Source organism: Aethalodelphis obliquidens, unplaced genomic scaffold (assembly GCF_003676395.1).
Source record: "Aethalodelphis obliquidens isolate GAN/ISIS:26980383/991018 unplaced genomic scaffold, ASM367639v1 scaffold20, whole genome shotgun sequence".
NCBI classification, from domain to species: Eukaryota; Metazoa; Chordata; class Mammalia; order Artiodactyla; family Delphinidae; genus Aethalodelphis; species Aethalodelphis obliquidens.
In genome coordinates, this window is record NW_020837964.1 from 27,793,720 (window position 1) to 27,818,323 (window position 24,604).

At 48.8% G+C, this 24,604-nt stretch overlaps 1 protein-coding gene across 1 annotated transcript in view; it reads right to left on the bottom strand.

Moving 5' to 3' along the window:
• Positions 1–14,205: 14,205 nt before the first annotated feature.
• The window catches only part of SLC12A3 (solute carrier family 12 member 3), a 37,053-nt gene continuing 26,654 nt past the window's right edge, over positions 14,206–24,604 (bottom strand). Inside the window, exons 24-26 of the mRNA XM_027119849.1 lie at positions 21,814–21,949; positions 20,257–20,324; positions 14,206–15,104 (exon numbers count right to left, since the gene is read on the bottom strand). Coding sequence (XP_026975650.1) covers positions 14,963–15,104; positions 20,257–20,324; positions 21,814–21,949 — 346 coding nt within the window. The 3' untranslated portion in view covers positions 14,206–14,962. The remainder of the gene's footprint in view (positions 15,105–20,256; positions 20,325–21,813; positions 21,950–24,604) is intronic.

Genomic DNA, 24,604 nt, shown 5'->3' on the forward strand with positions numbered 1-24,604 from the left:
GCTCTTCTGAAAATTCTTAATAAATTTTGAACAAGAAGTCCTGCATTTTCATTTTTCACCAGGTCTCACAAATTATGTAGCTGGTCCTGTTTTTCATACATCAGTATGGAAGAAATGACTGATTATAATCTGATAGTCTTCCAACTAGCTAGAAGCTAACCAGTGGAGCCAGGCCAGATAAAACAAGCAGAAGCCTTAGAGCAGGCAGCCAGGCAGGAGATAACAGCTTCATTGGGTAATTAAGGAGGCCACATAACATGGTTTCCTGTAGCCTGCTGTGACAAGCGTCAGGTCCTCTTAAAACAGCACATCCATTTTCGCTCAGTAGTAAGAAAGTAAAGGGGTGTGCTTTTCCCTAGGGAAAAGGCAATCCAATTTCTGTGATTCCCTCTTGAGTCATCTCTCAATGAGACAGCTTCTTGGAAAGGACTTTTGTGATTCTGCCTATAGTACAGAATTGTTCCTCATATACATGGGGGATTGGGTCCAGGACTCCCCCCCGCCACCCCCTCCCCCATAGAAAAATCCTTGGATGCGCAAGTCCCTTCTATAAAATGGCGTAGTATTTGCATATAACCAATGCAACATCCTCCCATATACTTTTTGTTTTTTAACTTTTTGGCCGCGCTGCATGGCATGTACAATCCTAGTTCCCTGACCAGGGATTAGACCCACGCCCCCTGCAGTGGAAGCATGGAGTCTTTCTTAACCACTGGATGGCCAGGGAAGTCCCATTCTCCCATCTACTTTAAATCATCTCTAGATTACTTATATTACTAAATACAATGTAAATGTTATGTAAATAATTGTAAATACAATGTAAACACTATGTAAAGTTTCCAGAGTGGGGCAAATTTAAGTTTTGTGTTTTGGAACTTTCTGGAATTTTTTTCTTCAGAATATTTTCGGGATAAAAAGGCCTCTGAATACGTGGATGTGGAACCCGTGGATGTAGAGGGCCAACCATATTTATAAAAACATTAAATTCAGGTCAACATGCCAGGAATAGAGAGATAAACACGGAGTGACCCGGTTCTCAGTGATCTTACAAATACAGCGAGCATGATAAGACAGTCAAAAACAGAAATAAAAGACAGCCCAAAAGTCTCGTACATTTCTGAAGGACTTCTGATTACACTGAGGAATTACACAGAGGCAGGAGGAGAGGGGGAGACAGAGAAAACTGGATGGAAGAGGTGGAATTTGAGCTGAACTTTGAAGGATGAGTAGGATTTCAATGAAAATAATAATGGCAGCAATTATTGATAAGCCCAACAGGGGACCTGTATACACAGTTTGTATGGGCAAGTATAGTTCAGTGGTTCAACTGATGGGCCCAGAGCCAGACTGCCTGTTTCTAAGCCAACTTGTGTCACTTATGAGCGTGACCTTAGGCAAGTTACTCAAACTCTCTGTACCTAATTGTCCTCATCTGTAAAATAGGAAGAATAATCGTGTCTATTTCAGGGGGTTGTTGTGATATTTCAATGATATAGCATCGTTAAAGGTCTTGGGGAAGAGCCAGACACTTAGCAAGTGCTCAATTAATATTAGCCATTAATATTTAGGAAACTGCAAGGAGTCCAGTCCACAGGTTCCCAAGCCTGGCTGTGAAACAGAATCACCTGAGGAACTCTTTTTTTTTGTTTTTTTTTAAAGTGAAGTCTTACAACACCAAGTATTGACAAAGATATGGAGCAATCAGGACTCTCATACTTGGCTGGTAGGAGTATAAAATTGTACAACCACTGTGGAAATCAGTCTGGCAGTTTTCATAAAGTTAAACATACACCTAACTTACAACCCAGCTATTACACTCCCAGGGATTTACCCGAAAGAAATTAAAGACTTGTACAAGAATGTTGATGGCAGCTTTATTCGTAGCATCAAACACTGGGAACAGTCGAGGTGTCCATCACCAGGAGACCAGATAAACGCTACTGTATATCCATCCAATGGAATACTACTCAGTAATAAAAAGAAATGAACTACCATACATGTAGCAACATGGATGAATCTCAAAACCGTGCTGAGTGAAAGAACCAGACAAAAGGAGTACATATTAAATGCTTCCATTCGTGTGAAACTCTAGAATAAGCAAAATGAATCTGTGGTGACGGAGGACAGATGCATGGTTGCCTGGGGATGGGGTGGCAGAGACGGACTTGGAAGGGGCTGTGCTGAAGTCGGCTGGTGCTGGTTTTCAAGAACCGAATGTGAGCTTATCTTCCTGACTCTGCTTTCAGTGTCATCACACTGACAACCTGAAATTGGCCATGGTAGGAATATTCACACCACAGAGATCAGGAAACGCAATAAAGCAGAGCCTTTTTCCCCCGGGGAAGCAGTTGTTCACCTCTACTAACACACCACTGGGCATGAAGGAAATTTCTAGGGTAGTGAAAAGTTCTGTCTTGGTAGGGTGTGGGGTAGGCAGGCACAGACATTTTTCAAAATGGATCTAGCTGTATACTTAAGATATGTGCATTTCACTGCATGGACATTATGCCCGCAACTAAACATGTAAAAACAATAGGATGGGTGTCTGGTCCCATGTCAGGCCTACCAAATGGGACCTGAGGCATCTAAGTCAGTACTGATTCAAGGGCCAGCTTTGGAAACCACTGGTCAAGTGTGGCAGTAAGGACAGAGTTTATTTTAAAATACTAATAATGATGACGTCTGGACTTCTCTGGCAGTCCAGTGGTTAGGACTCCGAGCTCCCAGTGCAGGGGATGTGGGTTTGATCCCTGGTCGGGGAACTAAGATCCCGCATGCCATGCCGAGCAGCCAAAAATAAAAAATAAATAAAATAAAGTAAAATTAAAAAAATAACAATGATGATGTCAGCAAGAGGTAAGACTGGAAAGAATTCTTGGGACCAGTTCAGGGAAGACTTTGCATGCTCACCCTTGAGAGTTGGCTTTATTTTGTGGGCAATAAGGTTTCTGAGTAGCAGGATGTGATCAGAATCAGTACGGATCTTCATCATTACGAAGGCTGGGTTCGAGGGGGAGAGACTTGGGGCCACGAGACCTGAGTGGTGCGTTCAAGAGAAAATGTAGATCAGTGCTAGGATCGAGCGAAAAAGGAAATGTGAAAAAAAAAAATTGGAAAAAGAAAAAGACATCGCAGACATAAAGCAGGAGGGAAAGAGGCCTGGGAACAAAGATGGGTTCAGGAACAGAGCTAATGGCTAACGGAGGAGTGCTTACTACGTGCCAGACACACAACTTCATGAAACTTGCATTTAATCCTCACAGCAACCTTTGAAGTAGAATGCTTTTATTATTGCCATCTCACAGCTGGGGAAACTGAGGCACGGGGAGTTTAAGTAACTCGGCTACAGAGCTAGTAACTCTATGAAATTTTTATTTTTTACTTAACTGGTACTGAGGTATAATTTACATATAGTAAAATACATGAATCTTAAATGTACAGTTCAAAGAGTTTTGGTAGGTGTCTTCACCTGTGTGAATTCCTATCATTCCAGATACATTCCTATCATTCTAGAGAGTTCCCCAGTGCCCCCTCCCAGCCAACCTGCTCACCCCCCCACCAATCCTGGTCCCAGACATTACTGGTCTGCTTTCTGTCACTCCAGTTTCGTCGGGCCTGTTCTAGAAGTTCATGTAAGTGAAATCATACAACATATATTCCTTTGTGCCTCTCAAGAATAGAAAGTAAAGCGGCTCAGGGAAAGAAAGATAGTGAGTTCAAGGAAAATCCATACTCTTTGTTTTTTTTTCTTTTTTGGCCGTGCCATGCGACATGTAGTATCTATAGTTCCCCCACCAGGGGTAGAACCCATGCCCCCTGCAGTGGAAGTGCAGAGTCTTAATCCCTGGACAGCCAGGGAAGTCTCGGAAAATCCATATTCTTAAATGAGATTTCTGGAAATGTGGAAACGAAAGACTATGGAAATTTTAAAACTTAAAACTTGATGGTTAGAAGCACCTCTGTGGTGCTATGTCTCTGCTGTGACCTAATTCATCTTTAAATTCTGAGGGGGGAGAGGGAGGGAGCCGAGACCTGTTTTATTTTGTACTCAGGCTGTGAGGGTCTAGAACCCTTTGCAGAACCTGAGCAGGCAAAAGGTCACTGACAGTGCACGTGCTTTATTTCAAACAATCTGGTGTCTTAGGCCCTGCTGAACTTCTGTACTTTGTTCTTGGAATTCTTGTTTTTACTTGGTTTCTAGAGATTCTCCCAAATAATTCAAGCTCCAACCAGAAACCTTGCCTTTTATGGTCATTTCTGAAATCCTAATTTGGCCACACACACGAGCCATCTCCTTTAGGCCAGGAAATGGACATCCTGTTCTGTAGTCATGAAATCCATCCCATGGTGACCCATGCCCACGCTGAGCCGGAAGCAGCTTTCTTTCCTCACCAGAAGTAGCGCCCACAGTAAATCCTCCCAAACAATGTGGTCAGTGATCGGGAAGTGTTTTTGTTCGATAAAGGAAGGAGGTATCTCGGACTGGGATGCCCAAACTTCGAGTGTGTCACCCACTTCCCTGTTACCTTCTGATATCTGTTTCTTAAAAGTGCATGTTACATACATTTTTATAATCAAAGAGAATGAAAACTGATTTGGCTTTGAGAACCCCAATTATCTCTTGAATGGGAGCACTGAGGGGTCTGGCCAGTCAAGACTGACCACTGGGGGCAACAGTGGGCCTGGTAGTTAAATTCAGGGTGCACTTCTATTTTTTTAAATAATTTTAAAAAATAGATTTATTTATTTTTATTTACTTATTTTTGGCTGCGTTGGGTCTTCGTTGCTGCTCACGGGCTTTCTCTTGTTGAGACGAGCGGGGGCTACTCTTCATTGCAGTGCACGTGCTTCTCATTGCGGTGGCTTCTCTTGTTGCGGAGCATGGGCTCTAGGCACGTGGGCTTCAGTAGTTGTGGCTCACGGGCTTAGTTGCTCTGCAGCATGTGGGATCTTCCCGGACCAAGGATCAAACCCATGTCCCCTGTATTAGCAGGCGAATTCTTAACCACTGCGCCACCAGGGAAGTCCATGCACGGTGCACTTCTATACTCAGCCCTAAACAGAGTTATCATATGACCCAGCAATTCCACTCCTAGGGTTATATCTAAAGGAATTGAAATCATGAATTTAAACAAAAACTTGTTTATGAATATTCACAGTGGCAACATTCATAATAGCCAAAAGGTAGAAATAACTGAAATGTCCAAGAACTGATGAATGGATAAACAAAATGCGGTCTATCCATGCAATGGAATATTATTCAGCCATGGAATAATACTGGAAAGGACTGGAAAGGAATGAAGCCATGGAAAGGAATGAAGTACTGATACTTGCTATAACATGGACGAACATTGAAAACATTGTACTAAGTGAAAGAAGGCAGACCCAAAAGGCCACATATTGTATGGTTTTTATTCATATGAAATATCTAGAATAAGGAAATCCATAGAGACATAAAGCAGATTAGTGGTTGCCAGCGGTTAATGGAGGGTGATTGCTTAATGGGTCCATGATTTCCTTTCGGGATGATGGAAATGTTTTGGAGCTAGATAGTGGTGATGGTCGCACAACATTGTGAATGTGCTAATTGTCACTGAATTACACACTTTAAAATAGTTAACATGGTGAATTATATATATATATATATATATATATATACACACACACACACATACACACATATATTTGGAGTAGACATTAATTCCTTTTATGTTTTAATTGAAGTATAGTTGATTTACAATGTATATATACCTTGATTTACAAGGTATATAGCAAAATGATTCAGTTATACCTACTATATAAATGTACATATATATGTGTATATATATATATTCTTTTTTATCATTTAGTATGATAATCTCTAGGTCCATCCCATCTGTTACTGCAAGTGGCATTACTTCATTCTATTTTATGGCTAAGTAATATTCCATTGTATATGTTTCTTTTTTTTTTTTAGCCACACCGCACAGCTTGTAGGATCTTAGTTCTCCAACCAGGGATTAAACCCGGGTCCTCAGCAGTGACAGCGGAGTCCTAACCACTGGACCACCGGGGAATTCCCCCATTGTATATGTTTGCCACATCTTCTTTATCCATTCATCTGTCGACGGACATTTAGGTTGCTTCCATGTCTTGGCTATCGTAAATAGTGCTATTGATACTGTGAGGTGAATTTTATATTATACAGTTGAAAAAATCAGAAGTCCTACTTGGTTCCCTCTTTCCTGTTGAATGCTATCTCACAGCCTTTCCTCCAATGGAGGGAGGAACCCAAATAAAATAACCGCCACTGGACAACAAAAATCCTTCCGATTACCGCAGAAAGGACGGGGTAGATGAATGGGTGGTGTCTGCTTGATTCAATAATCTCTCTCACAGAGCACATGCTTGGCTCTTCTCTAGGCTGCAGGCGCAGCCAGCTCCAGGTTTATGACTCTCCTGGCTGCTTGGGTTTGGTTCCAGGGCAAACACCACTCAGGTGAGCCCTGCCCTCCAGGCCTGCATCCTGGGCAGGATCATGGCTGAACTCTGAGGCCCAGGAAACCTCAAAAGCCCTCACTTCCCCATCACAGGTGCCAGTCCAGCCCTCTTCTAAATATTCTGATCATAGTCCAGCATTTTACTTTAAAAAGAAAAGAAAAAAACTCATATTTATTCATCTTAAGTTTTATAGTACCTTTTCATAAGTACAGAATCTTTCCTGTACTCTAAGTAAAATTTTGACTGTGTGTTAGTTTCTTTCTTTTTTCTCTAGCAAAACCCCCAGCTTCCCCAAGCTGGTTTCAGACTAGACCTAGCACTTAGGCAAAGATGCATAAGACTACAGAGATAGCTATAGCAATATAGCAATATTCTTGTCAAAATGGTGGGACTGGGCTTCCCTGGTGGCGCAGTGGTTGAGAGTCCGCCTGCCAATGTGGGGGACGCGGGTTTGTGCCCCGGTCCGAGAAGATCCCACATGCCGCGGAGCGGCTGGGCCCATGGGCCATGGCCGCTGAGCCTGCGCGTCCGGAGCCTGTGCTCCGCAACGGGAGAGACCACAAGAGTGAGAGGCCCACGTACTGCAAAAAAAAAATGGTGGGACTTGATACTTTCCTCCATGAATTTCCTTGCTCAGCCCTCCCATTCAACTCTGGACTTTTCCTTTCCCAGTCCATAACAAACATCTCCACTCATTCCCCTCTTATCTCTGTCCTGGTTCCATCAGCTTTCCCTGCCCAAGGCCTACATCAATCACTCAGGTCAGCAAGATTCCACTTGCTGGTCTGGTTCTTTGTAAACAAGCTCTGGCCCCCTCCCCCTGCATCTTGCCCTAATTCCCCAAACCTCCTTATGTTAACCAACCCTGCCTTTCTCCAAGACAGGACCCTCGAACATCTCCCGTTGCAGGCAGCCCTGTCTCCCCCTCCTCCTCCCCATTGTTGCTTCTAGGCTGGTGTGCATCTTAGCAGACACTTCTCACCGGAAGGCTTACCTGACTGCAAGTATAATCTCTTGACCTCTAGGGCTCTCTTCCAAGATCACAAGCTTCCCTCCCATCCCTTCCCCATCTTAATAATTCCAGCTTCCAGATCATACTCCCTTTCATCCAGTTCTACTTACATTTATCTCTGCTCTGCTCCCACTGCTCACTGGCGTAATCCATTCTTTTGCCATTCATTCATTCATTCGACAAACATTTATTGAGTGCCTACTCTGTGCTAAGCCCTGTGATGGGTGCTGGGCTGCAAAGATGAGTTGATGTGGTCACAATCAGGGCTGATATGCACTCACTCAGCCATTTCAGCAGTTAAGATATTGAAATACCACCATGCCAGCTGGTAAGCATGCCGTGAATACCCTCCAGCTGCCCCGGCCGTGAGACCACCAGGTCTTCCTACCATCCAGTAGCTAAAAGTTTCATCCCAACTGCCACCTTCATAGAGCTCACAGTCAAATGATAGACACCCTAGATTTTGCTCAAAAATGTTTACCTCCTGGGACTTGCCTGGTGGTGCAGTGGTTAAGAATCCGCCTGCCAATGCAGGGGACACGGGTTGGAGCCCTGGTCTGGGAAAATCCCACATGCCGCGGAGCAACTAAGCCCATGCGCCACAACTACTGAGCCTGCGCTCTAGAGCTTGCGGGGCACAACTACTGAACCCGCGTGGCAACTACTGAAGCCCGTGCGCCTAAAGCCCACGCTCCACAACAAGAGAAGCCACCACAATGAGAAGCCCGTGCACCGCAACGAAGAATAGCCCCCGCTCGCCACAACTAGAGAAAGCCTGTGCACAGCAACGTAGACCCGATGCAGCCCAAAATTTAAAAAAATAAAATAAAATAAAGTTTACCTCCTGCAGAATCTCAAACTTTGAAATGCACACATACTGACCACAAACTACCCTGTATTCTTCTCTGTCTCCCTCTCTCCCATTCCCACTGAGCATACTTTTTGTCCTCCTGCTACCAGCCCCTCAAGTCTTCTCAACTCTTGCAGCTCACTTCTGGTGTCTCCATCCATCTTGGAGCTCGTGGTCAGCCATTTTCATGTACTTTGGTCATTCTCCTTGAATTCCTCGTGCCTTGGCCTTCCATCCTTCTTGCTTGGGCAGCCCCATCACTGGGGAACGTGTCCCCTGCATTGTACACATTTGCTTTCTGACTTGGTGCTCGGGAGACCTGCCAGAGAAAGTCACCAGGGCAGGTGTCCTGAGAATTTTGCACCCTTGGACTAGCAGAGATCAGCTATGCCTTCCCTGCTGCTTGGCAAAGTTTCCGCCACATTTTAGTGATTCACCATTACTACCTCTTCATCAATTATTCTCTTCATTGCATCTTAAATCTTTCCCCTCAGACCTATACATACACCCAGGTCTCTCTTTATCACTCCCACCTGTAACAGAGACATGGATTGCTCGATGAATACTCTCATGTCCCCCCCAGTTTTCCAGATGCTTGCAGGGAGGTGGTGCCATGTGACTTACTTGGCTAACGGACTTTGAGTGGAAGTAACAGGTCGCTTCTGAGCTGAAGCATTGGAAAGCCAGGGCATGACCCTCCTACTCTCTTTTCTGTTCCTCAGTGAGTTAGAAGCTACTGGCTGATGTGATAGCCTCCCAAGATGGGAATAGTTTGGATCACTGAGTCCTGAGGTGGAGAAGAGGGCTTACCCAGCACAGGAATATTTGTAGGAGAGAAATCAATCTTTGTCATGTAAGCCACTAACATTTAGTGGGTAATTTATTACTGCAGCAGAGCATACCATGATCCTGACTGATACACCCCCTAAGATAACAACGCTTTCCCTGGAGTCTCCTTTCCCTTGGAGTCTCCTCCAAGTTTCCACCTTATTTTTTCTCCCCTTATTTTCCTTATTTTTCTCTCCATTGCTGGGTTACTGAAGCACAGGTCAACGTGCATGGCTGCTGCTTTCCTTTCCCCTCCAGCAATTATTCCGCAATCTCTGGTACCTGAACCACCACCTTACCAAATTATTCTCTGTAAGGCTCCCAGGGATTCCCAGAACTGCAGTTCAGCAACGGCTTCACTTCTGCAGTCGGCTGCCATGAGGGTCGACGATTCTATGCTTTTTCGACCTCTTCTCTGGTACCTTCTAAGGCCCTTGGTTACCTGGGTTCTCCTCCTACCTCACCAATGATCTTTTCTAGGCTGCTTTGCTGGCTGCCTATTCTTCCTCCTACCCCTAAATGTAGCCCTTGCCAAGGTCCAGCCTCCAGCCCTCTCCATTCTCTTTACTTTCTTTCTTGGTGATCTCACCCAAGGTATGACTTCGATTTCCTGTCTTTTAGTGTTGACTCCCAAATTTATGGATGGTCTCTGTTCTTACAGTGTCAGGCTAACAGTGGACACCCTGAGCTCTTCCTGAGCTCCGGGACCACAATTCTGACCACTGGGATGTCTTCATACTTAAAGTGTCCAAAACCAAACCCACCTACTTGCTCATTTTCTACAGCAGAAAGCCTGTTACCTCGCCCTCCATATTACATGGTTGTTCATTCTTACAGCTGCCCAGGCTTAACTCCTGGGGCCCTGTTCCTCCCACACATACATCCAGGCAATTCCCAGTTCTGGAAGATACTATTCTTCCTCCTCTTTTCCCGGCTCTTCGCCACTCTTAGAGTGTTGAGACTTGCTGACTTGCCTTTGCAATTCTGCACAGCCTCCTCTCTGGGTGCCCTGCCTTTTCTCCTCCAGCCTCCTTCATCTCCTGTCTGGCCAAGCTTCCTCAGGCTCCCATTGCCCCTTCCCCTTCAGTGGCTCTCCAGCGCCCCTGAGTCAGTCCTGAGCTCCTCAGCCTCTCAGTGGGGGCCTTGCACACTACAACCTTCTCAGTCTTATTCTCCCCGGGTATGCATCCCTCATACACCAGGAAGACTGGTTTATTTCTTGTTCTCCAAACACACCTAGTAAGTTGGTCCTTGCTCAAGGCATCCTGCCACTTGGGTTACCTTCTCCCAATCCCAGCTCCCATCTCTGTCTATAGAATCCTATCAACTGTTCAAACCTATTTTAAATACCATTTTCTCTAGAGAGAGCTTCTTAATTCCCTTGACCTTAGTGTTTGCTCCCTCTTTTGCATCCTTAGAGTGTTTTATTTTGTAACTCTCCTATGAGAAAATGAAAACACTCGTCCTTTCTTGCCACCATCTTTTGTCCGTGTGATGTTCTGCTCTTCAGCCTCCCAGCCAGGTGGTTCTTCTTAACGCTCTACCATATGGTATTTTTAGAAATTGAGTTTGTTGTGGCTCCCTTTCAGGAAGCGGCGCTCATGTCATGCTTGTGTTTTTAGTCATAAGGTTGACCCTCACTTCAAGCGGCCAATTAACAGTGAAGCCGGTGGCTGGGCTTTCCTGGGCCCCGTTTCTGTAAACACTTTTGAAGTGGGCGGTATGTATTTTCTGATACCCTGAGCTATACACATCTCCAAGTGAAACCTGGCTGTTTTGCATGTGCTTGGGGGCCTCCCAGCCAGGTGGTTCTTCTGGAACGTTCCAGCTATTCTCTTCCCTGTGAAACCCACCTCTCCCTCCTAGCCACATGAGAGGCTAGGTAGGTGTGTAAAAGGGAATTCAGTCCAAATGGGGCTCTGCATGCTCTAATGAGACCTGGGAGGCAGAGCTCAGAGAGCCTATCTGGTGGAAAACAGGCGCTGCTGTACTTACGTCAAAGCCATGACAAGTCTGGGCAGGAACTGAAAGAGGATGTGAAATCTGGAGGCTGAAATGCCAAGGGGAAAATCAGGAGCTATCTGAGCAGCGGATCCTGGGGGAGATAAATGAGGAATTCCTTCTGCAGTGGCCGTTGTGGCTGCTGGTGGGGGCTGGGTCCCAGCTCTGATGACCCAGCTCTCTGTGGCTTTCCATGCACAGTGCAAGGGTAGACTACTCACTGATGTGGAGTATCTACTCGTCCAGAAGCAGAGAAAGACACACACACACTGTAGACCAAAATCTCGTACCCTCTCAGGGCCCAATATGCCCAACAATGACTTGGAGGGCCTTCAGAGCCTCTGAGCACACAGTAGGGCAGCAGGAAGTGGTGGGCCAAGTTGGGGGGACTGAAGAATGTGTCCTCCCTCCGACCCCTCCCCTCACTTCCACAACTTTGATCAATCACGCGTGGGCCAAACCACAGTCAGCAGCAGGCCAGCTGGCTGGTGACACATGCTTTGGTCCAATTCTCTCATTTCACAGACCGAAGCTCAGAGAGGTTAAGGGGGCATAGCTGAGGTCACAAGCCAGTTTTGGGGGGAGACAGAAACTCAAGTCCAGGTTCCTTGGTGGCCACGCTGTGGCTCTTTCCACTCAATCTCTCTGCCCCTCGGTTTGAGGCAAGATTGAAAATTCTGGGAGACTTTTTAAAAGACTAAAGGGACTTCCCTGGTGGTCCAGTGATTAAGGCTCTGTGCTCCCACTGCAGCGGTCACGGGTTCGATCCCTGGTTGGGAAACTAAGACCTTGCATGCCGTGCGGCACGGCCACCAAAGAAAAAGACTGAAGAAAACAGGTTCCCTGTGTGTCTGCAAAGACATGTAAGAGAAGCAAAGGGAAAATAAGTGGCTCCTGTAAATGTCCATGTGGAAATCTGGCAATATGACCTGTAGAACCAGTGGAAGCTCAGCACAAAGTTCAATCCAGGGTTGAAAAAACAACACAGTTTTTTCATAACACTCAGCCTAGTTGAAACACAGTGCGTTCCAAAACAAACGAATTCTGTTGACTGAATAAATGTATTTTTATTCATTTCATTGTTTTTCACCTTACTGTTAACTCAAGGCTTTAAAAAAATTTTTTTAAATTAATTAATTAATTAAATTTATTTTTGGCTGCGTTGGGTCTTTGTTGCTGTGCGCGGGCTTTCTCTAGTTGCGGTAAGCGGGGGCTGCTCTTCATTGTGGTGCATGGGCTTCTCATTGCCGTGGCTTCTCTTGTTGTGGAGCACGGGCTCTAGGCACGCGGGCTTCAGTAGTTGTGACACATGGACTCAGTAGTTGTGGCTCACAGGCTCTAGAGCGCAGGCTCAGTAGTTGTGGCACAGGGGCTTAGTTGCTCTGTGGCATGTGGGATCGTCCCGGACCAGGGCTCGAACCCATGTCCCCTGCATTGGCAGGCGGATTCTTAACCACTGCGCCACCAGGGAAGTCCAAGGCTTTTTAAAATTTATTTATTTATTTATTTATTTTTGGCTGCATTGGGTCTTCGTTGCTGTGTGTGCGCTTTTCTCTAATTGTGGAGAGTGGGGGGCTACTATTCACTGTGGTGCATGGGCTTCTCATTGCGGTGGCTTCTCTTGTTGTGGAGCACGGGCTCTAGGCGCACAGGCTTCAGTAGTTGTGGCACGCAGGCTCAGTAGTTGTAGCTCACAAGCTTAGTTGCTCCGCGGCGTGTGGGATCTTCCCAGACCAGGCATCGAACCCGTGTCCCCTGCATGGGCAGGTGGATTCTTAACCACTGCACCACCAGGGAAGTCCCCAAAGCCTTTGTTTTTTTTAAACAAAGCTATTATCATTGTTCAAAATTTGGTTTCCAACATGGTGAATTTTTTTTTTTTAATTCCCAAAAGCAAAGCATTCTCTGTTCTTGGATCAGTGACTCCCTGAGGTCAGAAGAGGGAGCACCTGTTTGCCAGGAAATGGTTTTCCATGCGGCTCTAGAAAGGCAAGCATTCCCTGATGGAGCCTTTGCCTTATCTGGAGTTAGAGTTGGTCCAGGTCCACTGAACGGCTCAGAGGCAGCCCCCTCTCCGTCCTTCAGGAGCTCAGCCAGGTGCTCTGGCTCCCTCAGCAAAGGCCTGATGTAGTAACAGGACAGTGGGGCTTATCACAGCCTGGGAACCCAGGGCCTTGGCCTCTGTAGTGGGACGAACACTAAAGTCCTTTGAGTCCCAACCCCAAGAAAGAGACTTTCGCCTTCATGACTAAGTGGGTGCTTCAGTGCACTTGGAGGGGGTCAACCAGACCCAAAGATGCCTGGCTCCTTGGCCACCCCAGTGCAATTGGAAGAAGGCTCAGCCAGTGGAATCCCCCAACAGCTCACCTTTATGCTGCTTGGGTACGTCTGAGCTGAAATGCCCTTTCAGAGAGCCTCACGCACCAGCATTGGACATATCTTAATGTACATCCTGCTCCTGCATCCCAGGTGGTGGTGCAAACACTCTGGGGGGTTCCATCCACAGTAACCTGAACACACTTACCTGAGCAAGGTTCGTCTCCCCCAGGTTCTCTCTCTTCTCTGAGCCCCATCTTATGTTCCCCGCACTGCAGCCCCTCTGCTACTTACTCTGTTTCCATCTCTTACTGGTGGTTCCTCCTCCCTGTCCTTCCCCCCAGCCTTGGGCTGGGTTTGGACCTTTCTGATTCTTTGCCCAACGTTGCCATCTTTACACCCACCTCTCTGCTTCCCCATTCCTGACCCACCAAACCTGCACCCCCAACCAAACCTGAAATTTAACACTCCTGCATGAGACTCCCTAAACCATGCCCCTTCTTTGAAGCTCTTTCCTGACACACCCACCATCCATACCCCTCCTCCTGGTGTTTTTGTTGGTTCCCTTTCCTTCCCTGTGGGATGAGCTGGGGAAAATGGCAGTGATGCCCACCATGGCCTTTCTCCAACTAGATGAACTCCCTGTTGTATAGAAAAACACAGGGCACAGAGGAAAGTCTAAGCTGTATTTTTCAAATCATGAGTCAGCACCCATTAGTGGATCCCAAACTCATTTTAGTGGATTGCAACCAACATTAAAAGGAGAACAAGAAGTAGAAAGAATAGAAAATACCAAAGTGCATCACTCATAGTAAGGATAAGGATTGTTTTGTGACACTTCAGTTTCACTCTGTTTGTTCCAAACCTCAATGTAAAATAGATTTCTTACTGTGGGTTGCAGTCTGAAAATGTTTGAAAGTCCCGGTCTACCAAAGAACCAACCAAAACACTGAAGACATGCTATTGAAAGCAAAGGAAGTGAGAGGTGGTTAAAAAAATTTGCATTGCTATGGAGGCTCAACGAGCCCCTGTATTCCCCCTGTAAGGGCTGTGGGTGGGGTGCCCACTCTCCTGATATCGGAGGGGGGAGGCGTGTTTAGGGGGTGCTCCCAGGAAAGGTCTGTAGAAACGGCCCAAATTCACACTCAGCACTCTGACTAAAATTTGTATACAAACCAAAGATTGAAATCTTAATTTGTTGTAATCAAGAGCAAAAGAAAACTTAAAAGGAATATGAAGCCACCAGAGAGTTTTCCAGACAGCTCCACCTGCTACTTCTCCAGCCCAGAAAAACAAAGCCCAGAGGACTTGTCTGATGGGAGTGGGGTCCAGATGAAATTTGGAAATCTACCAGCTTCTTCCATGAGATCATCAGATGCTACCACTTCAAGTGCGTTGGGGCGTGTGTCCCGTCCCCGTGGACAGGCGGGCACCCCCTGCATCCTGGCTTTGGGCAGGCGCAGACAAGCCCAGGGTTACTGGCAGTAAAAGGTGAGCACGTTTTCCTGGTTTCCTCGGATCAGGACGACCGGCGGTCTGAGGTCCTGGGACAGCGTCTCCAGCCAGGCCATGTAGAGCGAGCTCGGGCACTTCCCCTTCCTCCCTATGGGCAAGGTGCTGTGGGGCAGGAAGAAGCAGCAGATGGGGAATTACCAAGGGGCCTTCCCCACACGGCCCAGTTCCTGGTTTGCTTTCTGAACAGCGTCTCTGTGTATTGGCCCCTTCAGAGCTCTTTCTTCTCAGCCACCCTAAGAATGACCTGCTGCTCTCCTTGAAAGCATGACCTGAAACGTACCTTCAGCCGCAAAGCATTTCTTTTCTTTTTTTTTTGGCCGCGCCCCACAGTTTGTAGGATCTTAGTTCCACGACCAGATATCGAACCTGAGCCCCGGCAGTGAAAGCGCTGAGTCCTAACCACTGGACCGCCAGGGAACTCCCACAATGCATTTCTACACAAAGCCATGGCCTGCAAGGTCCCCATGATCTGGTCCCCACCAGCCTCCACAACCTCACCTCCCACCACCCGCAGCCTTGCTCACACCGCTACAGTCACAGAAGCTTCCTTTCCACTCCTGAAAAAAATGGCAAGCTTGCTCCTGCCCCAGGGCCTTGGCATGTGATGTTCTTTCCACCCAGAAGGCAGTGGCCCCAGCTCTTCACCGGGTTGGCTCCTTCGATTCCCTCAGGTCTTGGCTCAAGGGCACCTCCTTCTCTGATCACCCTCTTCGATAACATCTTCCCATCTCTCTTCATCATGTCACCCTGTTTCATTATCTTCATAGCACTTCACACTCTCAAATCCTATTTTTATTTATTTGTGTGTTGTCTGTCTCCCCCCACTAGACGTATGTTCGCTCACGAGCAGGCTGGGTCTGTCTTATCCGCCTGTGCCTAGAACACAGTCTGACACAGTGAGGCTGTATGCCACTCATCCGACCACTCAGGTCATGCCAGCCTCGCCTCTCCAGCTACACACCTGCCTGTGGCCACAACAAAGTGATATGTTCACGTGTTTCAGCTGAGCGGCCTGGTCCTGCTCCCTGCCCCGTAGGTAAGGCCCTGGGAGCAGGACTCCGTTGTCGCCTGGGGAGGGCCCCTTGTCCGAACTGCAATGCTCTGCAAATAACAACATGCCCTGGGAATGCTCTTCAGCCACATTTTCACGGCTATGTTGGGAAGTGACTTTTCTACCACACTGAGATTCCAAAGACACGTGGTGATGCCTGCAGCCGTCCTGCTCTTGGCTCTTGGAGGTGGCAGCATCGCAGCTGCCAGCTGGCGCTACGTGAAGCTGGGGCACCAGCACCTTACGTGGGACTGCATTTTGTTTTCCCAAAGTACATCCACAGGTACTATTTCATCTGAACCTCAGAACCACCCTGGGCAACAGGGCAGCCAGGAGGGTGCTGTGCGACACTGGGCTTCAGAGCCTGGCTCTGGGGTCAGAGAAGCTGTAGGAGTCATGGCTTTGCCACTCCCTCAGCCACGTGGCTTTGACAAATGGCTCACTGGCCCTGAGCCTCGGTTTTCTCTTGCCCGAAGTGAGAACACACATGCCTCCTTCATGGATGCTTGTAAGCTCTAACGAAAACCCAACTTAGGAAGGGTGCTGCACAACAATGCTCGCACAGAGTAAGCACTTCACGGTGTCAGCAGTACTGTCACCATGTATTACTATTTACCAGCTCGAGATGACCAGCCAGTGAGTGGCAGAGCTGGGACTTGACCCGAGGTCCTGGGATCTTTCCATCCCAGCGGCCCCTGCTCACTGCAACTCCCACCTCCACTGAGAAGGTGAATTGAGGTCCCTAAACAGCTGTCCCTTATTTAAAATTCCATCCTCAAAGCTTCACTTGCCACAAACACTATCTTCCCTTAAAAAGCAAGGTCCCCAGGATGGGGGAACCCGGGGGGAACAAGGACATTCCATTAAGCCAGTGTCACTTTAGTTAGTAGACTGTGTTTATGTTTGTCTGGTGCCTTTCCAGGGAAACGGGAAGTGGGAATACGGAAAGCAAACTTTCCTGATTTAACAGTTACGCTAAAGGCTGGAAATGCCCTCCCGGAACTTCTACATCATTTTCCGGGACTGAATTCAAAAACTTCAAAGGCCACGAGGGGACTGGTGGCTGTGTTATCCAGGGCAGGGGACTCCCATAGCTCCTGCTGTGGCCTTTCCCTCCTGGAGCGGACCCTGTGCACCTGTCCATGCTACTGATTCCCTCGGCAATCTCCCCCAGTGCCAGCCAATGACACGCTCTATTTATGTTCACAGGATGTGTGTGCTGTAAGTGACTAATCTTTAGAAATAAAACTGCTCCAGAACAAAGGAGCTTCTTGTTCAGAACTGCATCTCTTAGCCACAAAGAAAGGCAGCCTTGGATCAAACCTAGATGCGGAAATATAACCGTGCTTCAGAATCAGCATCTCAGGCTTCAAAACCCAGTTGCCACTTGACAGCTGTGAGATCCCGGCAGGTGCTGAATTTCTCTGAGACTCAGTTTCCTCATCTCCTAAGTGTGTGCGCTGCGGAGGGGATGGGGGTAAAATAGAACCACTTCATAGCGTTTTGAAAATTAATAAGGCCCAGTGGGTTGGGATTTGGGGATTAGCAGATACAAACTATTATATGTAGAATGGATAAACAACAAGGTCCTACTGTATATAGCACAGGGAGCTATATTCAATATCCTGTGATAGGAACTTCCCTGGCGGTCCAGTGGTTAAGGCTTTGCCTTCCAGTGCAGGGGGTGTGGGTTCGATCTTTGGTTGGGGAGCTAAGATCCCACCCGTCTCGTGGCCAAACAGCTAAACATAAAACAGAAGCAATACTGTAACAAATTCAATAAAGACTTTAAAAATGGTCCACATCAAAAAAAGAAACTTAAAAAAAAAGCCTATGATAAACCATAATGGAAAAGAATATGAAAAAGAATGTATATATATATATGTATAACGTAATCACTTTGCTGTAGAGCAGAAATTAACACAACATTGTAAATCAACTATACTTCAAAATAAATGTTTAAAAATAAAAAAATAAAATTAATAAGGCCCAATGCCTTGAGTGTCATAGAGGCCCAACCGATAAAATGCAATGTCGATCACTGTTATTTTGACCACTACTATTTGGCTTTGAGGAGGGAGACTTTATAGAAGAAAGAGGGGTCTAGACCCAAAAGTTATGCCAGAAGTAGGCTGTTAGTGTGGTCAAAGTTTGTTGGGCTGGTTACAAGGCTGCTTTATCAGCAGTGCAGGTTAAGTTGAGCTCAAATGTGGGCCGTTAATCAGATAAACCGCTGATTAGCAGACGGCAAACGAACCAGTTCTGCCTCAAAGCTGCTCTAGAAAAGAGTCCAAGTGCGCTGACGTGCTGGAAAATGTGATTTTTGTCATTTCATGGAGGCTTGGGAGGGTTTTTTCATCCTTAGAGTTTCTGGGAAATGCAGGCTCCTGGGCCCCACCCCAGGCCCTGATCTGGAAGGAATTGAGGAATTTGCCGTTTTCCACGGTCTCCCGGTGCTTCTGATGAAGGTGACCCTCAGAGTGAACTTTTACGGGCACGTCTCCGGGCTGGAGACTGAGCAGCGCGGCTGCTGCGCCCTCCCAGTGGATCTGGCTTGACAGCCAGGGCCCCTTTGGGCAACAGCTGCGGCTGCCGCCATGCGGTGGGACGCTGTGTGCAGGCCTCTTCTCTAAGGTGACTGGACTCCTGATTATTTGTATCAGCCAATCCCACAAAGACTGGTGGGTGGGGGACTGGTTTTCCCTATGAGATCCAGGGCGTGGAGGAGTGGGAAGGGAGAGGTGACAGCAGGTAGTCACCTCCTTGGATGAAATTCCTCATCTTACTGCTTGAGAGATGGACTCATTTTAGCGGCGAATAAACTTAGAATCATAGCATGTTAGCGTGAAAAAGAATCTTGGAAATAATTTAGTTGAACTCTTCTCTATAATCAGGGAAACTGAGTCTCAGAGAAGGAGGGTTACCTGCCCAAGGCCACACAGCGTGCTGGTCGATGGCAGAGACAAAACGCAAATCTGTTTTGGAGGTGGCACTCAGGAAGAGGTGGTTTGGCACACCCACACCCCCTGGCTGGCACACAACAGGTACCACACCCAGGGAAAGTCGGAGAGCCATCCCAGGATGAAGCCATTGCCACCGTCTTGCCGTCTGACCCAGTCAATGGCCAGGCTAACCTGGCCCTCAAAACATTTTCTGCAAGATGTTAGCCAGAGGCTTGGAGATAAACCCACTTTCCTTATACCACAGTCCCCACATCAAAGGCAACACGAAGCACTTTCTTTGTACAAAAAATGATCTTCCTAAAAGCTCCAGGAAGCATGGCTTCATAGAGCCATCTTCGTGGGCAGCCACCTGTGCATTCACAAAATCCCCCACTGAGAAGGGTCCCAGGCTGGGCTTCATGCTCTGCTGTCACTATCTTGACATTCTTAATCCCTTTTGAACAAGGGGCCCCACCTTTTCATTGCACGCGGGGCCCTAGAAATCGCGTGCTCCATCTTGATTTCTGGGTACGAACAAACAGGTTCCACAGGCTTCCCTGCTGTCCTGCGGAATCCGGAATCCGCAGGTGGCTCACCCCAGGAAATGTCAGGTACTCCGCTTGGCAAATGCCCACATCGCCTCTTGAGCTGGGCCTTTCCCAGCCATGGTCTGCCACCCTGAGCCTCCCTGTGCCCCTGTTACCTTCCCCTCATCTTCCACTCAGCCTCAGCCAATACCTGCCCTAGCGAGGCAGCTCCTAACCAGACACAAGCAGCAGCAACGGAAGCTCGAGGAGCTGACAGGCACGGAGACTGGAACAGCCAGGGCTGGGGCCGGGCTCTGCTTCCACTGCCTAGACCTGGCACCAACATCAATTGGGGGTGGCCGGTGGCCAAGGAGGGCTGGGTGGTTCCCAAACAACTAGGAATCGATTTTCTTCTGGAATGAGCTGGGTCCCCTTTGTCAAGCCAAGTTTGGTAGGAAAAAGCAGTGGATAAGGGAAAAGCGGTGGTGAGGGGAGTCGGTGAGATCCGGGACACTGGGGCCCCAAGACCTCTGCCAGCTGGCGCTCAGGCGAGGGGCATGGGGCAGATGCAGGCCCGGCCACGTGCTGAGAACCCACCCGGGCTGTGTTTACAGGAGCTTGGGGCCCTGCATCCTCACAGGGGAAGGCTTGGGTCCTCAGCCAGTGGCCACCCCTGCAGAGCTGACACCTTTGGGCTCGGCGACAGACTTCTCCTTCTGCAGGGCGCTACTTACATGATGACCAGAGCGGCATCCCGGGAGTAATCCAGCAGAATCTCGTTCAGCCTCACCTGCCGAAGGGACTGGGCGAGGAAAAGCCACGTGGTCACTTCCCATGTCTGGTGAGTGGTCCCGGCCAAGCCCAGTGGCCTCTTTGAACATCTCAAACCAGGTGTGTGAATTGTTGCCCCTAAATTATTATAGACTCTCCCACCCCCATGAAGGTAAGTGAATGCCAAGCTCACCTCCTGGAGAAGCCCCCTGGGTGTTTCCCTCCTGACTTTATTACCATGACCAGCAGGATCATGGCAGGGAAGAACCCCTCACATGGCTGGGAAAGCTGGGTTCAAATCTCAGCCCTGAGGGTTCCTGGCAGAGAGCCTGAGCAGGTAACTCACCTCCCTGAGCGTCACTGTCCACAGCTGTGCAATGGGTACAACAGTGCCCTCTCCCGGGGAATTTGGGGAGGCCTGAGGGAGATAATCTATGCAAAAGCTCCAGGCCGAGGGGAAGCACTTGATCAGGCGGACTTGGAGCAGGGGTGGAGCTGCTCCACCTCTCCCGGAACAGAGTAGGCAAGAGCCTTCTGTGGACACTGATGCTTTACTCAGCATTTTCCAAGGAGCTGGGCAGCTGTGGGAGGGTCTGGGGTCTCAGGGCTGCTGGGTCAGGGAATTCCCCAAAGCTGGGGTGGGCGCTGGGTTGTGTGGGGCTCCCTCCCATACTAAGGCCTGTCTCCAAATTGTTCAGAAACGACTGACACTCAGGGTCTCATAGTGGACGGCCACCCCACGTGAGAGAATGGAAAACCGAGGGGAAGTGAGTTCACGTAAACGTCCCAAGGTCGGCATTTGGGTGGAATCATTCTTCGTTGTGGACCCGTCCGGTGGGGTGCAGGGTGTTTAGTAGCATCCAGGCCTCTACTCGCTAAATGACAGTAGCAATCCCGTCCCCCCCCACTGGAGGTGACAGCCAAAAATGTCTCCAGAAGTCACCAGATGTCACACTGCCCCTCAGAACCACTGATGCAGAGCACACGGGGAGCAGAACTGTGGTCCCCAGGCCCCCAACTGCTCACCCTACCTAAAAATGGCCTTGGCAGCCACCATTCTCCTTTAGGCCCTATCAGCGTCCTGCAGATGCTGCCTGGGAAGCGGGGCGGGGTCTACAGCTAGGGGGAGAAGATCAGCCAGCTTTGCTGGCACACAGGACAAATTGTGCCTTGACCTTCACCACCTGCCTTATGCATCCCTTTCTGCACACATGGAGGAACAGGGGAGGGGAGGGAGAAGGACTCCAGGCAGTCCATTGCCACGGCCAGGGGGCGGTGACTCAAAATGGGCAGGGGGACCAGGCTCCCACGCCAAGGAGGCTCCGAGATCAACCACTGGGTCACCCGTCAGCCCGAGCATGTATGGCTTGAGGACACCTCAGAGGCTTGGGGCAGGGAGAGTAGAATCCAGGGTTGGGGAGGGGGTTAAGGAAGCCCAGGACAGATGGGGCACAGGTGCTGACCCTGGGGAGCCCCTGGACCCCCACCCCACCCCAGCAAGGCCCTTCTCTCTCCTGTACCTTGATTCTATTCCTGTTAATCTCCTCATCCGAGATCTTCCAGGGGCAGTCCCGCCTCATCTCGGTGACCGTGGCCTCGTCTTTGAAACCGTCATTCAGGCGGAAGGGCGCAATCATGTCCTCAAACCGCTTGGTGCTGGGGACAGAGAGAGCAAGTGAGACCGGGTGAGATGCCCGTTTCCAGGGGAATCAGGTCCTCAGAGGGAGATGGAAGTGGGTGCCACGGGGACATACATTTCAGGCTAAAACCCATTCTGACATTGCCTCTTACATCAAAGCAGCCTCTGTGTTGAATTCAGCACTGACGGGTGGGTCTGACTTTCAACAGAACTTCCACAAGTCATCCACGAAGACCAACCTGTGATCCACCTCCATCCACCTGTCCATCCCCCAGGTATTTACTGAGCACTATTCTGTGCCAGGCTCTGTGCTACACAACAGTGAACAAACCAGACAACATACCCCACCCTCACAGAGCTCACAGTCTGCTGGGCAACAAATAAGCAAATAAATACAGATTGGAAGTATTATGAAGGCACAAACTGAGTACTGGGATGGGGACTAATTGGGCAGGAAGACCTCCCTGGACCCAAGGATGCCCGTCCTTCTGAAACCAGCTATGCACAGGGCAGGGGGTGCTGGAGCAAACAGAACTGAAGGTGCAAAGGCCCTGAGGCAGAAGCATGCTTGGGCTGTTTGAGGAGCAGCGAAGGAGCCCATGAGTCCGGAGTAAGGCAAGTGCAGGGGAGAATGGGATGCCAACCAGTGTAAGTCAGGTAAAGTCAGGTAAAGGAGGAGCCCAAACATGCTTGGGCTGTTTGAGGAGCAGCAAAGGAGCCCATGGGTCCGGAGCAAGGCAAGTGCGGGGGAGAATGGGATGCCAACCAGTGTAAGTCAGGTAAAGGAGAAAGAGCCAGCAAAGGATACTGAAAGGAGGAGCACAGAGGTAGGTGGGAACCAGGAGAGGGTGGTGTCTTAGAAGCCAAAAGAAGGACTGTTTCAAGAAGGATCACTGTATCAAATGCCACTGAGAGGCAGAGAAAGATGAGGACAGCAGTGGGCTCTGCGGATCTGGTGGTGCGGAGGTCACGGCCGAGGCTGGAGAGAATGATTTCAGCGGAGCAGTGGGAGGGCAGCCAGACTGGAGTGAGCTGGAGAATGAGGGATGGGGAGGAAGCGGCCACAAAGAGTGTAGCATCACTTTGGAGAAGGTTGGCTGTGCAAGGGAGGAGAGAAATGGTCCAGGAGGTGGAGGCAGATGTAGGGGCAAAGGGGGGCTTAAATATAATATGTGCTGGATGGGGTCTGCACGCTGGCTTGCGCTATCCTCTGCACTGAGGAAGGTCTTCCCCCATCTCTGTTCACGGCCCTTCTCAAGGCTCTGCTCATCCACCAGCAGAGACGACCCTATATCCTGCTGTGCATTCTGGTCCCTGTCTGCAGCATTCTGATGGCTCTTGATATCCTCCCTACACCTAAGCCGGGGTAAACCCTGCAGGACAGGGCTGCAATTCACTCATCTCTGCCCCTGCAGCTCAAGCACAGCCCTGAGAGAATGGGAGAGTCAGTATATCCGTCACTATTAAATAGTTCCTTTCTTCTCTTCTTGATTTCCTTCCCTCTCCAGGTAAACAAGGGCTAAAGAGGTCAGGACAGACCTTACTTTATTGAGAAGATAGAGTCCTGGAAAACCTCACATAGACAGATTGAGATAAAACAATCCTATTGTAAATGTCTTCTTTTAAGAATATAAAATTGAACCATTAGGAGAGTAAATCATCCCTTCTGGCCCCACAATTGAGCCCTGATACAAATTCACACAGGAGTTTGCTTAAAGTCCACCAACTTGCCATTGCATGGGCAGGCAGGGGGAGTGGTCCCTCAGACCATTAGACATCTTCCCCCCTCCAAGTGCCAGTGGGTTAACATAACATCAGGGGCCGCAGCTGCCATGTTTCTGCCTCAGGGCCTTTGCACCTTCCGTTCTGTTTGCTCCAGCATCCCTCAGCCCCGTGGAGGGGACGTGCCTCTGACATGGCCCCTGCAGAAGGAGCTACCCTTTAGCTGTGTATTTCGGGGCATATGATTCTGCCATTCCTGGCCACAGCTAACTGGACCAAAGGTAGCCAAGAAATAGGCCTTCCAGTGGACTTTACCTTAGCTTGGCAGGAAGGGATGAGCTGGGCCAGTCACAGTCCCTTTTTTAGGCACTTAAATTAAGCAATGCCCAGAGAAGGAAGGAGGCAGCTTGTAGCAGACTGGGACTGCAGGGAAAGTTCGAGACTCAGAAAGAGCTCGGAAGCTACAAGCAGGCAGAAGCCACAAATCTGAAGAAAACCAGTGGAGGTAAAATCAGCCTTTTGTGAATAGCAAGCAGTCTGGGTTCCTGAAGTGTGAAGCTGGAGACTCCCTCAGCCCCCAGGTCTGTGGGGTAGGTTGGGGGGGGGGGGGTCCCTGGCAGACGAAACACCGGCTTCTGCTGGAGGGGCAGGATAGCCATGATTTGTACCAGTAAGAGCTTCAAAAACACTTGGTGTGTGATAAAGCGTAAATGTGAACATTCTTTGGCCTCCCGCCCAGGTGTGTTTCTGGCAAAGACCACAGCTCTGATATGCAAAGGACCAGCAGGCAGGGGGAAGAAACACAAACAGAAATTAACGGCTGCACACTCGACCCTTCCTCTTTCTTTCCATGAGCCCAGTCTAGGTGGGGGCAGGAAGGACCATGTCCTTGCCCTTGGCTCACCAGAGAGAAAGGGCCGACCCTTCTGCCTGGAACCCCCAGCACAGAA